Source organism: Lichenostomus cassidix, chromosome 6 (assembly GCF_008360975.1).
Source record: "Lichenostomus cassidix isolate B80296 chromosome 6, HeHo_3.0, whole genome shotgun sequence".
In the NCBI taxonomy this organism is placed as follows: domain Eukaryota; kingdom Metazoa; phylum Chordata; class Aves; order Passeriformes; family Meliphagidae; genus Lichenostomus; species Lichenostomus cassidix.
In genome coordinates this window covers 14,164,071-14,181,439 of record NC_139487.1, presented here as the reverse complement: position 1 = coordinate 14,181,439, position 17,369 = coordinate 14,164,071, and the positions used below count along the sequence as shown (strand labels likewise).

At 36.7% G+C, this 17,369-nt stretch overlaps 1 protein-coding gene across 2 annotated transcripts in view; it reads right to left on the bottom strand.

Annotated features, from left to right (window-relative positions):
- LOC146435284 (adhesion G protein-coupled receptor A3-like) overlaps positions 1-17,369 on the bottom strand; it is a 256,900-nt gene that overhangs the window by 41,230 nt on the left and 198,301 nt on the right. For both annotated transcript variants that reach the window (XM_085065134.1, XM_085065135.1), the window contains 2 exons: positions 8,446-8,653; positions 7,308-7,516 (listed from right to left, as the gene is read on the bottom strand). In XM_085065134.1, the coding sequence (XP_084921260.1) occupies positions 7,308-7,516; positions 8,446-8,653 (417 nt within the window). The remainder of the gene's footprint in view (positions 1-7,307; positions 7,517-8,445; positions 8,654-17,369) is intronic.

The following is a 17,369-nucleotide window of genomic DNA, read 5'->3' as shown; positions in this document are numbered from 1 at the left end:
CTCACACAAGTTCTCTCTCAGCCCTGCCCAGCTCACCAGGCCTCAGAGGGAGAGGTGGAGTCAGTTCTCAGGGAGGAACTTAGCTTTTGCTGTCTCATCTATAGGTGTGAATTCTTGCTACTCTTCCCTCAATCACAAAAGGAATAGAGGAGGAAAAGAACTCAGCCTTTTGATGTGCTAGTTTTTCAAAGTGACAGACCTGTGCTCTTAAGGCCTTCTCATTTTTGGGTTTTTTTTCAGTGTGCATGAATAAACACTCAGGATATATGAATTCACAACTTTCAAATGGTTCTTTAAAAGTCTGTTGGTTCAGAACAGTCTCTGAATGTCCACTCTAACACTCTTTTTCTGATCATCTTTTATTCTGACGTTTCTATTTGCATCACCTCCCCATTAATTCTTCTACAGAGTTTCTCGAGGAAGATGAGTATTTAACAGAAATGTTCAATACAATTTTAGCTCATATTATTAGAGCAGTAAGGCAAACACTAGACAATTTAAACAGAAATGCTCTGCTGAAAACGATAAAACATTTACTTCTGGCTCTTACTGATGTAATTACATTTTTGTATACCAATAGCACATCTTGGCATAATTTTAGGTGCACTTACTTCATTTCTCTGCATTCAGAAAAGTGTTACTGTAATTATACTGTAGTAACAGTACAGTTATTTAAGGAAATAAGTAAGTTGGATATTTCTGGAAAAAACCACTCTGAAAAGTTAAAGCTGTGAAAAAGGAAGAACAGTGAAGCTACACATTTGTGTATCAAAAAATGAAAGCAATTTTATTTGAGTACCATCACTGTGTACTAAAGAACTAGTTTTTAATAGTGTAAATGCAAGGTTCAACCTCTCCCTATGTTTGATCATCAGTATAAAAGCAAATGCCATGTGTCCTGCAGGAATACAACCATTTTGCCTGCAGAACAATGAAGAACAAGCAGCATCTTACAGCTAATTTCATTTAGAAATACTATTTTTATTATTATCTCTTATGTAATCTTTTACAGTACATAAATGGTAAAATTTTGAGTATGATAATGCATTAGTAATACCGAAGTAGAATACCCTTTTAAAGAGTTTTGTATATTGAAAACTGATTTCATTATAGATATCTAACAAATGTATCTTGTCTGCTCTCTGATGATAATTAAATCTTATTGATCTGTCAACTTCCCTTGAGTAATCTTCTGGAGAAGACAACATGCAGAAAAGAAGCTTTTTTTTTAATGTTGTATGCAAAGCAGCATAATTGTGTTGTTAATTTTAAAAAGTTGGGTTTGATTTTATTTCCTAGAGGGGATTCAAATCACGATGATATTGCAAAATGGCAGGAATTATCTACAAGAAAATGAATACATACAAGACTTTGACATTACAAACTGATGTCCACAACTACAAGGCCTGTTAAATGGGAAACTGGCATTCATTCACCCTTACAAGACGGTGTGAAACCAGCTTCTTTCAGCTGTAAATGTGACCACAGTGTATGAAGCCCAACTGAAGTCAGTGATGGAAAATAGCAACAGAATTTTTATCGGCTATTTCACCCAACAATCAAAATTACGAAAACATCAGAGTGCAAATGGAACTGTTTCACTTTTAACTGATGTTTATTACAAAGATTGGCAGAAATAGACATATGTGTTCTGTCCAGTTAAAATTCAACATGAAAGTGTAAAGAGGTATAGACAGATGACATACTAAAGGCAGGCCTGAGATGTCTCACAGCAGATGCTGAGAAAGCTGAGGGAAAGATGAAACAAGCCAATACTATATAACTGACACTTTCACCAAACCACAGCTGCTCAAAGCAATCCAGTTTGTGATGCAAATTTTTGCAACCCATCTATATATATTGGCAAATTAAACATTCATATTTAATATATTATTTGTAATAGTATGATGTTTATGTGTTTAAAGCAGGACACCTAAAACTGCAGGAGTAACATCCAAGCACCGCAGAAGCTTAGAAACACAACCGATTTGAACAACCAGTTCTGGTCAGATTTAAATCCCCATTTGTATTTAAATTCAAACTACTTAAAAAAACCCAAAGAAACCATGACAGTGGTGAGCATGGTGAGCACTTGCAGCACATGAGGTGAATCCCATACTGGGCCATATTACCTCTGCACTCAGCAGAGGGAGGAAAGTGATTATTCCCTTCTATTCACCACTTGTGAGCCCAAATCTCAACTACTGTGTCCAGTTTTTGGCACTTCAGTACAAGAAAGACATTGCTGAATTGAAAGGAGCACCGTGGAAGCCACCAAGACAATAAAATGTCCCAAAGCCTAGATTCCAGGTCTTTAATTTACATCTATCTCCCAACAGTTGGCTCATTTCACTGAGCTTTATAGTCTGAATCCATTTACCTGCTGGTTGAAGTTGCACCATGATGAATGCAAGACCCATTAAGTCAATGGAAAGGAAAAATAAACAGAAAGAAAGAGCTTGAGCCAGAGGCTTGACTTCTGATAAAATCATTACATTTTGGAGGAGACAAGCCTGGATTTTTGAGCCCAGTGCCAAGCCAGTTTATGCCTTTTACAGAGGAAATAATACATATTAAATGCAATTTAATAAAATCTAGATGCAATCCAAGGAAAAAGAAATAAAAACCAGATCTTGCTCTTAAGCGTACTCTAATTCCAAGGTTTTGTTCAAAAGAAGGAAAGAGTGAGGAATAGTCTTAAAAAAACATCCTTTTCTTGGGGGATGGACTCCATACTGTCCATATGGGCTAAGCACTCTCTTATGAGAATGAGCATTACATGAGCAGTGAGCAGCACATGCTAGCTGAGGACTTTGGTGAAGATACGTGCCTCCTTGCAGGCTCTTCACACCGGGAAACATCTACACACGTGCACAGGAATCTGATTCCAGGGAATTTTGTAGTTCCCACTACACCAAATTTTAATTTTCCATATAGAAGTAAACTTTCTGGATTGCTTTCACAATCTGCAGTGCGTAAACTCTGCTAAGGTCTATCCTGCAGGTGTTTAAACTTGGTGTTTAAACGTGAAAAAAGACCTGAAATGTTCGTTCTTGAACCTCTCATTATAAGTAGTCTGATTTTTCAAAGCACAGAACCATGTTTCCACAGCCTGTTACGAGAAAACCCTGTGTTCTCTATGGGGAAAATGTCAAATACTGTAATTATGTCAACCTTCTAAAGGACATCTCCGTAATACTTCCCCCACTCATGAATTAGTTTCCCAAAAGGCTTACACAGGCTGTTTAATTTGGAGAAGACCTGAAAGATGGAAGTTTAGAAGACTGTTTTCAGAACTGAATTTCATGAACAGGCTTAAGAAATTCTGCAATTGTCTCCAGTAACAATGAAAATATTGAAAAAGTGGCTTTTTTCAAATTGGAAAGACTTCAAAGATTCAGGGAATGCTTGCAAACCAACAAGAGAAAAATCCCAGAACCCTTACTGTGATCCATTCCTAGTACCTTGCCTCTTCTTAATTTCTAATTCACAGTTTTCCAAGGTCTGCTTCCAGAACAGTTTCAAATATGCTCTGGTTTTGTCAGCTCAGTCTCTTCAGCCCTAATTATTTCACATAAGCATCCACCAAATGTACGCTACTTTTGCAAATAATTACTCCTTATGCACATAAATCAAACCCAAAAATCCAACAAAACCCACACTTATGTTGATTGGCATAATGAGACAAATTGTGACAAAACAGGAAAGCAGTTTATGGTCTTATGTTGATTTAACCTATTTTTAGGATTACAATTAAAACAGCTAACAGTATTTATTAATCCATTTTATGTTAACTGGGAAGTATCATACTTAGAGTTAAGAATTTTATTTGTGTTTATTTGTCAGATTTGAGGAAATTACTATTGACAAAGCAGTCTAAGGGGGGAAAGGAAATGCTGTATACAATTACAGTAATATCCATCACTATTGAATTTCCCTTCTGTTCTAAGAAAAATGAAAGGAAGAACAGAGGACAATGTATGCCAAAATATATTTAGCAAATTTTGAAATTCATTGTTGCTATTGGATATTTTTGCCATCTCCTGAAGAGTTTTTACCCAGATATAGAGGTCTCTGGATTGGTCATAAAGTACACATTTGTTGTCCTGAAAAATTAAAATACTGATAATACAGCTCTGTTCACACAAGAGCATAAATACATAGTATTTAAGAAACAAATACTTATCATTAGATATAACAAAGCTTCAAGTATATAAATTCATAATTTTACTCTCAAATAGAAAATGATATTGCAGAGTTCAGGACCCCAGAGGGCTTTGGAAACCTCCAGAAGAAACTAGAGTGTAACTGTCTCCCTTCCTCCTGCAGATAACAAAAGAAAAGACAACATACAGGTCTGGTCTAAACACACACTGTATGAAGTAAAAGGCAGGAATAAAATGTGGGAGTTAGTTCACAGTATTTGACTCTCACCTCCAGGACATGCTACTCAAAAGCTGCTCAGAAAAAGATAATGCTGTATAATGTCTGACTCTATTATTTTACTTCTATTTGCCAGCCCAACCCAGAGCAAAGTGAAAGTGTGAGACCACGTGAGGGAAGGAGTTTGGACCTCCTTTCCAGAACAACCTCCAAACTATACTTTCTCTCTCACTGACATCACTTGAACAACTGTCACAGAGAGAAATCAAATGGCTCTACATGACTCCTCTCACTTGAAGTATGCTCATGCTTATTAATTATCAATCGTGGCTGATAAATCCTTGATTGCTGCCTTTCTAAAAAAAGGGCTCTAGAAAACCTTTATTTTAACCCTTTTATAGTACATAGGTATAAACAACTTTAATGAATGCAGCTCAGGAAACTTTGTATTACTATTAAAAAAGATGAAAAATCAGAATATGGGCCATGCTAACTATAAAATGGACAGTTGGACTGACTGAGGCTTCTGTTTCAACCACTTACACAGCAGGATATACCCAATTCTGATGGTAATGTAAAGCTTTAGTGCTGCTTTTTATTTTACAGATGCTACTTCAGTTTTCTGCAATTACCCCAAACCATAATAATCAATTATGAATTTTTGTTGTTTAACAGATTAGAGAATTATAGATTAATGACGTATCATGATATTGTAGCTAATTTCACTGGCTACACACCATATGCCAGGTATTTTGAATTCGCTGACAGTCTGTTAGTATTTTAAAATATATTAGGCATTTAGGTATGAATTAATGAGATACACACATGCACTTTATACTGTTCATTTTATAAACTAATAACTATGCGTAACAATGAAGTATTTTTTTTTCTGGTATGAGAATTGAACTGCCCAGAAAAAGCATAGTTTCTATCAAATAAAACAATCTGACTTTATGCCACAAAACAGTGATTAAGAAATCATACTTGAATTAAAATCGTTGCACATAACGAAGCTACAAGAATTTTCCATTAACTGATTAGAAAGACAACAGTTGGAAAATCCATTTGTGTGCGTGCATATTTATATATGCATGTTTTAAAATTACCTGTCATCTTTTGTCTTAAAAGTTACTGTGAAACATGAGCTAAGAAACATCCCATTGTTTGCTACCATAGCAAATGCAAAGCAAGGGTGAGTTCAAGATTCTACTTTCTTGTCTTGCACAGATAAAATTGGAAGATGCCCACATGAAATAAAACGAAGTTGAATTCTCATAACCAAGCAAACGCAAGGCCTAAAGCAGAATTGCATATCAGATACAAAAGCTCCAGCAAAAAGCGCCTCAGTTGCCTTTACGGTTGTAGAAAAACCCATCTCCTGTATCTGATCAGAGACAAATGTGCATAACAAACCAAAAATTAACTTCAGCCCTTGCGTTAGTATTCAACTTTTCAAACAAAAAGAAACTGTGGAATTGGTTGTTTGCAAACAGTTAATTAACATCTAGTAACTACTCAAAGTTTAAGAAGAACAGGCTGAACTCGAGCAGTCGAAGGAGGAGGAAGCCATTTTGGGTGTGGCACCTGCAAAGTCAACAGGTGCTTTCTTTAATGAATTTAGATAAACATCCTCAAAGCCAAATTATGGTTCACATGCTGAGAAACAAACAGCTGGGGGAAAAAGAGAACTCACAAGAGCTACAGAAAATGAGGTATATTTGATGTCATCCAATCTCAGGACCAGCTCTTAAATTCTGAGCAATTCTATAATGGGTGAAAAGATGTTCAACTAAGTCTCAGGGAAAGCAGTTCTTACGAAGTGGACGATAATATCTGCATTTAACTCGTGGGTACCACAGCTTTGTGCTATGATTGGCTGCCATCTGGGCTCCATCTGACAGCAGCAGATTGGTATTCTCTGCACACGTCCTCGCAATTCCTGTCGCCTGTGTTTGCTGTCCCTTACACATACACACAATACATTATTTACTCAACTAGAAACATTTCTGCAATGTACACAAGCAGCATCTACAGTGCAATCACGCACCAGCATTCAAGATCAATCTAGTATTAAGAGTACACACATGTCTAATCTTTTTATAAATGGTTTATAAAAAATGTTTTTAAGGGTAGAAACGTTTTCTTACCGAAAATGCTTAGAAACCTTTCAGTTTTTTGTTTGCTTTCCTTTAGTCCCTAAACAATAATAGTTCATTATTGTATGCATAATATCTTTGCTTTTGTGAAGGTAACTTTCTGTTAAGCAGGTTAGTTAAATAACTGCAATGGGAACTGTAAGTGTGACTGAGAACAGAGCAAAGCAGCTGATGTGTTTGCACTGCACAGGAATATTTTTCCTCACCAACAGCAATTTTGTAAGTAGGCTATCGGCACTGGTCTACAAACCAAAACTCCTACAGAACCAACAAGGACAGCTCTGTCCTTACTGAAAAGAGCAGAAGATGTTATTCCTCTCCATTTATTAAATGATTCAACATTGCGGTATGCCTGCAACTAATTAGTATGATCAACACAGTGCAGGGCAGGAACAAAAGCAGACCAGCCTCTGAGATGTGCTGATGTAAAAGCACACAGGAGTATACATTTTTAAACCCTGTCCTATAATTTATAACCATTACGTACTAATCATTCCTTGATGGAACTTTCATTTATAAGACTGAATTTAATGTCATTTCTGATTAGGCCTGTCTCAGGATATTAAAACTGACCACCAGGTTTATTCACTTACTAGCAGTTAAATAACTTACTTTCTTTTAGGCTGTTTTACACTAAACATTATAAAAACCCAGAAGGTGAGCTACTGACAAGTAAGAACAAAACAGATTCACGTAAAAAGAACATATATGCATGGCAAAAGAGAGAGAGAAAAAAATATAGGTATATTTGCTAAGTCATATACTTACCATTAGCACTGCGAAGTTACTGAAGTGTGTACTCTGAATGGTGGTAATATTGCCTGCAGAACTAATTATGTGGCACCCTTCTCCCCACCAGCCTCCATGGCCATCTAGAAGGTCAAAATCCCAGAAGGCTGCAATGGGGTCTATACCCCGTGCAAAGTGCCTCAATCCTATGGTAAGAGGGCTGGTGAGGTTTCCAAAACTGCACCCATCTGCAAAAGGAACAAACTGAATCAGAGAGATGGAGTGGAAAACCCTTCAGTGATGAATGCTCTGTAAAGAGATCAGATACACTAAACTATAGGAAAAAAAAGCCAGTGGACATAAAATCTTAATGGCCACAATCAAAGGTAGTGCTCACATCAGAGAAGTTTGAGAATGGTATAAATAAATATCTGAACATTTCAGTCACATAATACATCAAAATGATCTAATCATCCCTCACAAAACAGATCTTTTTTATTGTTTCAGATTCTTCAGTTAACGGCCAGTATTACACTATTGCCCATGTAACTGCAGAAACGGCTCAGCTTCAGGGTATGATTAATAGCTGAGACAATTCTGCACTTCGAAAGTCACATTCAAGCATTTAAAAATGTTAATAGAAATGAGAGCACTGTACAGTATCGGACAACATCAGTAAAACTGCACGGGTGAGTAATTAATCAAAATAATGACTCAGTAGCACATACAATGTATCTTATTTAGATAAAAGTCTTTAACAACACCTGTTTTACATCTATCACATGGGAAAGTATCTGCTGAGTATTGATACATGCAACAGGGCACTACTCCCACTCCAAAAGCCTTATTTTTATGAGTGTCTAGGATGTTAACATTGCAATTGTAAAGAGTAAAACAAGGCTCTTTCCGACAGCTTTAAGAAGCAAGCATCTGTAACAACACAGCCAACAAACAGTAGCCCAGAATTTGCATTCTAATCGTAGCGCAAGGGCATTTCTTTATTTGCAGGACAATATGAATAAAATCGTGCAGATAGGAACAATTGCAAACGCTGTACTAAAGACAGAGACTGCTTCCAGCCTCTCAGCACACTGCACACTCCACTCCTCTATTCTCTGCACAATCAAGGATACCGTAGCTTTTAGAATAAAGAAAATAATGCATAACAGCTTCTCACCTATTTTAGCAAAAACAGCTGGTGTGGCAACCGTCCTACGTTTCCCATCGTCTGCGAGATTTGATGAGTTTCCTGTGCTAGGAAAGAGTTTTCCATTCCGAAAGACAATAAACTGTAGCTTGCAAGAGGAGTTATCAACAGATTGCCAGGCTGAAGACTGAGAGAAGACAGACTGTGGCAAATGAACTGAAGCTACTGCTACAGCATTCTGTACAATGAGAAAAAAAAAGAAACATTTAAAATGCAAATCACAACAGGGTTGCTTTCATGATGTTTTAAACTCCTGTACAAGAAATGTATGCTGCCTTCCTTTTCCAACAGACTGGAAGCAACCAAAGAAGCACGGGCTGTAACCATGGGAATAGGATTGGTACAGTGCATATTAAAAGGGAAAACGTTTTGATTGAATGTGAGAGTCTATATGGTCAAGCTCCCTGCTGCAGAGGTGAGAATGGTTCTTACCGTGCCTGCTAGAGGGTCCATCAACACTGCAGATCTGATTTAAAGAGACAACCTCTACCAGGTTTTCTCCTTCACTTAAAATAGAATCAGACAACTTACATTAAAACATTTCTCCGAAAGGGTACTTAAAGAGTATAAAAATAATTTTATTATTAAAACAAATTACATCTGCAGAGAACTGCAAGTGCAGTAAACAACACAGTTTATTAATATGTTTTTCTTGCTTCATATAAGGAAAATCAGTTAACTATGTTTTAGTCATGCAGGATTAAAAAATATTACAAACACTAATGTAAAAGAAGAAAACAAGACAACACTGGAAGAAAATGAATGAAGACTGTCAGATCACTATAATGGCTTTGAGTCGTGTGTTATACACCCTTTTACAAGCAGATAATTCCCTTACAGCAGAGCTATAAAATACACCAAACATTGTATTCTGAGGACTTCACTCATCAAGCATTTTTTCCTGGCAAAGTAGCAAACTATTCATTAAAGACTGAGATATTTACAAGGAATAACAAATGATAAGCAATGGGAAAATAAACAGGGAGTCTGTCCTGAGCCTTGAAGTGAAAAGTGTATGTATTTAGAAACAAACAAACTACAAAATGTTCTAATTTGCATTTCCCCCAAGGGCAGAGTATGGCTCTATGCACATAATTTACATAGATTATCACAGTTTACTCATAGCACATGTGCGTTACCTATTTCAGAAGTAAAACAATGATCTTCACAACCATATAAACAAACATGACATTAATATACATCCATGTGCTGGGAGAAATACACGTGAGAGATGAAAGGTACAACAGAGACTAGCAAACTGAAATGAGGATGAGAAGCATCTAGTGACCACGCAATAAGTATGGAAGAAAAGCATGAGCAGTCTGTGATATCATTTGGATACTTAAATACAGAGAAAAACACTTCTGTATACCATTTTCCTCATACTATTATATTTTAGGAAGGTTTTCAGATTTTAACAGTAAAAATGCAAAAACATCCTTTTTTTAAGTAAGTATTCAATTTGGTGATGCTGCTCATTAAAAGTACTCAGGAAAAAAAGAGCAAATAGCAACAGAACATTTCTACATTAGAATTTTAAATTACTATGAAGGCTTTAATTGGAATTAACTGAGCTAAACATCAAGCACTCATCCTGAGATTGTTTCCACTGCCTAATTCACTAAAGCTGTTATAATTGGTTTTATCTTATGCTTCTGAAAAAGACATATTTTACTGTATGATACCCCAAGTATCTGCATATGCTGAACCTCTGATGATATGATTTTGGCCTTAAAATTACTATGAAAAAGTATGCACAGAGTTTTTTAGAAGTGTCATTTGTCAAACCCCAGATCACTGTCGAGGACTTATCTGGAGATGTACAGAAGTGTAAGAGAGGTTGCAGTGTGATTAACTTTACATTTGTACTGGATTTTTATTCTTATTCTGTGCTGGGAAAAGCAACAATGATGACATATTAAATTACACTAATTACTCATTATACACAAAAAGAGAAAGCTAGAAGCATATGAATAAGCTTATGATAATGAAACCAACAGCTAAAGGCACTGGGTTAAGCAGCAATGTGCTATGACTTGACAAAAGCAGCCCTACACTAACAAGAGAAAACAACAGGTTTGTAGCACTTTTGCTAAGAGGAGAAATCATCTAATTCACTATGGTTCTCTAATTTCTTCTCCATTGGGACTCGCTGATACAAATAGGAAAAAGTAACAGTGTGGACAGAGCTGCCTGTGGGACTGGGGAGGTGCAGGGCAGTACAGGGGGCTGGTGAGCAGGGCTGGTGCAGCCCCTGAGCTGGGCAAGGACCAGGCTGTGCCCACCCCTCACCTCCTGTGCCCCACAAGGACCCTGAGCACCCAGCAGGGCAGACCCCCTGAGCACAGAGCCCCACGTCCTACCCACAGGTTACAGCCTCACATCACAGGGGCAAGGGTGAATGCAGGGAGGAAAAGCTGCACACAGCCCACAGATGGAATTAGAGTGCACTGGGTGCACTGCTCGGGCTGACCGAGCAAATCTCAAACGTGCAGCAACATCAACTTACTTACTTGACAAAAACACACATTTACGGAAAACGTTTTCCTGGTTAGACTTCAGGAGAGTGTTTTTTCCCTGTTGTCTCCTCAAAATGAATATGAATACTTATAACATGAACTATTTAATAAACTTCACTAAATAATTGCCTACAGTCACTTTCTGGAGTACAATTTTATTGTGAATACTGCCCAGTGCATACCTGTTAATACAGTTTTTTTGAGTGCAGGCAGCCTGGTGGAGTGAAGGGCAAAGGGCAGGGCTGGCCCTTGACTGGACAAATGTACATATAAAGTCAGATTGCTCATTGCACATCAAATATTTACTGAGAAATTCCTCAGAATTAAACATCCAACTGTCTGCTACAGCGACATGCCTGCCAACAAGATCCTGTGGTAGGATATTAATGAAAAATGCACATAGTGAGAGGGCCCACACATTCACAGCGCTGTTTAAAAATATGAATAAATATGTGAACAATTTTTTCATCTAAGATGTGTGAGAATTTTCAATAATATTACTCATTACTCACAGGAGAGGGATGATCTGAGCACTGAGGCAGCTCTATTGTAGTAAAGGATGGAGGGAATTTGACTGAAGGTTCAGTCTTGTATTTTCCTAATCTTATGTGAGGTGAAGTATAAGTCAGTTCCCCACGCTTGCCTCAGTTTCCCTCTCACTTCAGTGAAATAAAAATGATAGCATTTATTTTGCCCTGTAAGATGCTCCAGACTTCAGGGATGAAATACAATATGGGAACAGATATTACTAAAGCCAGTGACAGCAACATCAAGTTTTGAGTGAATGATTGTGCTTCAGATGCTTCAAAATCCACATAAATCATCTCATTTTGATTTTTTTTATTTGGGCACCATATCACCACACCACATAAGAACTAAAATGCCTGAGCATGCTAGTGGCAGCATCTCAAAAAGCTGCCTGCACTTCTAATAAGAGAGAAAGAGCAATAGAGACAGACCCGCCATAGGAGCAGCAGCTTTACAATGACAGGCCAGCACTGGCATCTCATATTTTCCCTGGAAAAGCTTAGACTTCGTGTCAGCAATTCACCAGTCAGGATTCAGACATTCCATGAGTGTTTTCAAAACAGAATGTCAATAATCCCATCATGACTCCATTTCACTCTTAGTCCTATTAACTTCATTGTACTGGCATTGATTAGAAATAAGAAATCCTGAACATAGTGCAGATTCTTCTAAGGAACATTTTTCTGCTGAAAGATGCCAGTATTTTAAAATGAAAGCTATTCACCCATTTGCACATAAATAGGATAAAAATGACGCAAATTTCAAAACCTCTCAAGTATCTTCCATGTCATCTGTCCAGATATCTGAAAATCTGCTATGTGACCTGCAACCACGGAAAGAGGGCTTATGAGTTCTAAACCAGCTCTGAGGATTTTCTGGGAAGCCTCCTAGGACTCCAGGCTCCTAGGACTTCTTGGAACCTGGTCAAATTTCCAAAAAGTAAAATGAAAGGTTGCTTTGAACACTCTGAACAATACTTTGAATAGTACAGTTTTATAAGTACTTTTGAAGTTTTGTTTTCTGTTTCCATTTTAGACCTGTTTGTGTGTGTGTAATATTTCAAAATATTAGAAGCACCAAAACTGAACCAATAAATCCAACTGTATCCTAAAAGTTTTAAATTTGAATGGCAAATCTCATTCTAAGGAGGAAATGGTCCTCAGGATATTGAGAGCTACGGATGCTTGGCATTCTTGCAACTCATGCATGTGTGAACGTTATTAAAAATGTTTTAGGGAAAAATGAAAGATTTAAAGTGAAGTTTTTCCCCAGGCAGTTTTATTCTGGTAGCAGTCCATTTCTTATAATCAATTCTAGCATTTACAAGGAGTTTTTAAGTGTTCAGGAAAGACAACCTCTTGCCTTAGGTGACTTGGTGATATGTTGGCCCTTCCACTTTCATAATTCCTTTCAGAGACCTCCTCCCATTTACTCTTGAAGCATTGCTCTCCTGTTACAGTGCTCTACTTGTCTAAAATTGAGCATAATACTGAGAGACCATACTCATTATCAAACAGTCATTACCCAGAATCATATGTGGTGACCACTTTGCATGACCAAAATCAAACTATCTTCAGTAATTCTTCCTTGTGTATGCCTTGATACTAGATTGATTTTTTAGTTCAGGCACAGTATTTCCGTTTAAGATAAAATACATTTCATAGGAAACCATCCAATTCTGACTCCTCAGAACAGTTATAAAGTATATTTTTCCAGTCAGCAATTTCCCTAACTTAAAAATCAGCACCTTAACAACAGGTCAGAGGAAGACTGGAGGGGGGCAAAAAAAAGAGTACATGAATTCACCTGAAAACCTGCAGAACAGGAAAAGCATCTTCACTGTTTCCAGGTTTCTAAGAATCTGATAATATATTGTAGAGATCCAGATGCAAGACACCATATATTAAATTATTAAAGATACAAGAGTGTTGCCAAAATAGACACAAGCTATATAAAGTTAGAGTATCACTAAAAAAAAAAGTAGCAACTAAACTCTGCAGGTAATAGCAATATTATTAAATATGTACTGATTGAGTTAACAGCGTGGTCATTGTAATAAAATCAAGCAAATAAATTATTTGTACATATATAGTAGATTTTATTTAGTCCCTCCAATCAGACAGCAATCCTTAGAAGTAACTGAAGATTTCAATTTGTGGTTTACGTTAAAGGTTGAGTTGTCAACACAACAAAAGAGGCAAAATTGGTTCATCTGTCTCTCCTTAGGTAGATATTTAAACACTCCTTTGGAATTATCTCAGCACAAGATATATGAGTTAAGGACAGGCACTTGGTCCAGTGCTGTGAAGCTTTAGGTAGTCTGTACACGAGTTCTGATCTCTTTTTCTGCTAAGAAAATTATCAACAAAAAGCCCCCAAAATTCAGACCAGATATGAAAATCCCAAATAAAGAGTTTGTAAAAAGAATGAAAACAATGCCAGTTTGATTATGCATATACAAGACAAGCAACTTGCCAGGTGCTAAAGAAATAGGATTGTGTTTTTTCATTTTTAATGGGATGATACAAGCAAGGGAAGGAGGAGTTCCCCAGTCATGCTCACTCATCTACATAATCTACAAATCTACTAATTTGTCACAGTTTCACTATCCTTTCTAGAGTGCTGTTTAAACACAAGTCTGGAAATGCTCAGGGATGACTAGTGAGTGAAAAACAAAATTTATATAGATTCCGAGGAAGAAATGAAACAGTGCCTCCAAAAAAGCCACATCAAATCACATGGATATTGAGAGGAAATTGCTAAACATGTTGGGATTATTATGTGATAAACTCATTATGTAGCAATGCTGTAGTCCACATCCATCTCAATAGCTGGAAAACTAAGTACAGAGTCCAAGATATCTTTGTTCTAGCCAGGCATAAAAGCTGGTTTGATGCACAGTGAAAATGTGGCATCAACAAGAAATTACACAAATTGCATCAAAAGATATAAAACAATCTTAATGTTCAAAGTTCTCATTAATAATAATAAAAAATTTTCTAGAGCCAGGCTACAGAAATGTTAGATTTACCAAATTGCACTAAAATTTTAGAAAAGCTTATAATATGAAAGAGTCTAGAAATCTGATTGTCAGTAGCTCTTTTCCAATAAAAGTAAAAAATAAAAGTCTCAACATTAGGATTTTCTATTTCATACTTGAAAACATGGCAAACTCAGGAAATTAATTGATAAAAATAATGGGACTTACAAGACCTAAAATGGATAGGCAGATCAAAAAGGACAATGAGTAAAGCTACAGACTATGAAAAGGGGAAAAAAGGCACTAATCAGTGAAACAAAATAGTATTTTAAGTTTCAAGAGATAGATGGCTACAGTGATAATTGCAAACCATATTTTACATTCAGCAGTTAAGTTCTTCAGATCTATATTAAAAAGACAAACAAAGGAGTAGAACTGCCCTGTAAAAAAATCAGGTAATACATTTTTTATTTAACCTCCATGGAAGTGTTGATGTTTACAAGGAGACAATGTTAAAATCAATAATGAGAACAAGAATACAAAAATTACCACAAATATCAAAGCAAATTCAATAAGAGCTGAATATTGTCATACAAATCTTTGAAAAAACTGGCACAAACAATCAAAGGACAATTGCGATTTATATAGCAATGATGACTGCTCTGTGAAATGATCTGCATTTAGAGTGAAGGAGTGAACAAGTCTGGCATGTAGATAATGGTCTAGACTTATGCACAAAGGAGCAACTTCATTGCAGTTTTCAACATCACTCACAGCTGCTGCTGCCACAGAGGTCACCTCCTGTGTCTAAAGACAGGTCACTTATGGGTTCAAATAGTTGACTGGTAAATGGCATTAAAATATGGTGTCCTTCAGCAGTTCTGTATGGACCACCCAGAGCTGCTGCTGCATTCTTGTGCTGCTCCTCCAAACCATTCAGGGCTCCAAAAGTCATGCACAAAAATACGGTCAGAAGATTTAATACCTTTTTCCTAAGAAAATGGAAATATGTGCAAATTCACAAGCAACCACTGTCCTGTTAATGTGCTGTTGAGAAGGAAAAAGTGACAAAAAGGCAATCAAAGAGAAGGAACATGAAGAGAGATAGGGTAGGTTTACCAGAGGTAAATAATGCCAAACCCAAATGATAATTCTCCTTGATAACTATTTTCCCAGCCAGGGCAATACAATTCACCTAATTTATTTTGAGATATTTAAGAATTAGTAGCAATTAGTTTCAGGTAAATAAGCAACAAGATAAAACTGATAATACAATTATTTACTTTGAAAGGAGAAGACAGGCTGGAGTGAATATATCCAAAGTTTGTATGAAAATCAGCTTAAATGCTTCCAATTTTTATTTGATGACCTTGAAACAAAGAGGAATGTCACCTAAGACAATGTTCTAAATCATGTTTTACATATTTATAATGAGATTGTCTATTATAAGCTGGTGAAACAGGCCACTTTGGAAAGCAAAAGATAAGGAAAAGGATGTGAAAGCACTGGTTGATCACAGGATGACTCAGAGCGACTATGATTTAAAAATTAAAAAAAGACAACAAATACAGTCCAGAACATACAAGATGACTCATTTCCATGTAAATATTCTAATTTTAAAGGCCTAATCAGAAACATAATACACAATTTTGATCAACTAGGGCTGAGGAAAAGTCAGTCCAGATTAGAAGGCTGTAGAGGATGGTTATTAGGGTCACCCTTAGAACGAATAATTTCCTTCACAAGTGGAGAATAAAGGAGCTTAGCTTTGTTAGCCTGGCAAGAGGAAAGTCATGTAAGCAAACAGCCAGCATGAGCACAAGGACAAACAGGACATAAGCCAAGAGCAGAAATGCAGACTTAAGAGTATGCAAATGTTTCCCAGCCTTTACAACAGAGAGGGTGGGATACTTTTGAGGCACTGTGGACACACAAAATATTACCTACTCTTGAGAGAATATTCAAAAGTTTTATGACAGAATTAGATAATGCAGTTAGAAAAGGTTTCATTTATTTCTCCATTTTACATGAAGTGTTCAAAATTCCTTTTAAGAACTCATGAATTTCCTGATTGAAGGAATTTTTGAACTTTTTACTTACATCCCCATGTACAGCTAATAGAGCTCATAAAAATCTCCCTCAGAACAAGAGTTAAAAATATATAAAGTCATGGTAGATTTAAATTTGGTTAAAAAATGAGTGTGAGTGTGAAAAATACATTACTATTTTTTTGAGAAACAGTTTTTTTGAAAACATGCTGGACACATGTAAGAGCTGCAGGCAGCAAACTTTTTCAGACAGCACTACATGATTGCTTCAATTCAGGTTCTTTGTTGCAAGCTAAGCAGGGTCCACGACAGACTTGTCATAATGCAAAAAGTTATGCCAGAGAATGGATAAAATTCATCTTCCTGGGAATCTTAAGAGTTCTTAAGGGTGGCCTCTGAGTTTTCAGCTAGAATTTATTGGGGTTTTGGGGAAGATCACTGAAGTCTTAAAGGATTTTAGACACACTCCAAAATTCACACAATGAGTTCCTGTTGTTTTCCTGTGGACCTACAGAGACTCACTGCAGCTTCATTTTTAAAAAGATGGCTTCTGGCAGTGCACTCTACAGGAAGACTCACCCTGCTAGGAGGTTGGTTCACTGGGCCCTTCAGGGATGCATTAGCTCCTAGAAATGATGCATTTTCCCCTCAACAGCCTGTGATGAAGGAGTATTTTTCCTTTTTATTTAGAAGCTCAATTAATCTTCAGGCATTAAATATATTAATTTTTTCTGGGACGATAAGCATATTCAAGTTTATTACATTGAGACTATGGTTTTAGTTGTTGCAGATGCACTCAGAGGATGGGATGGACTTTTA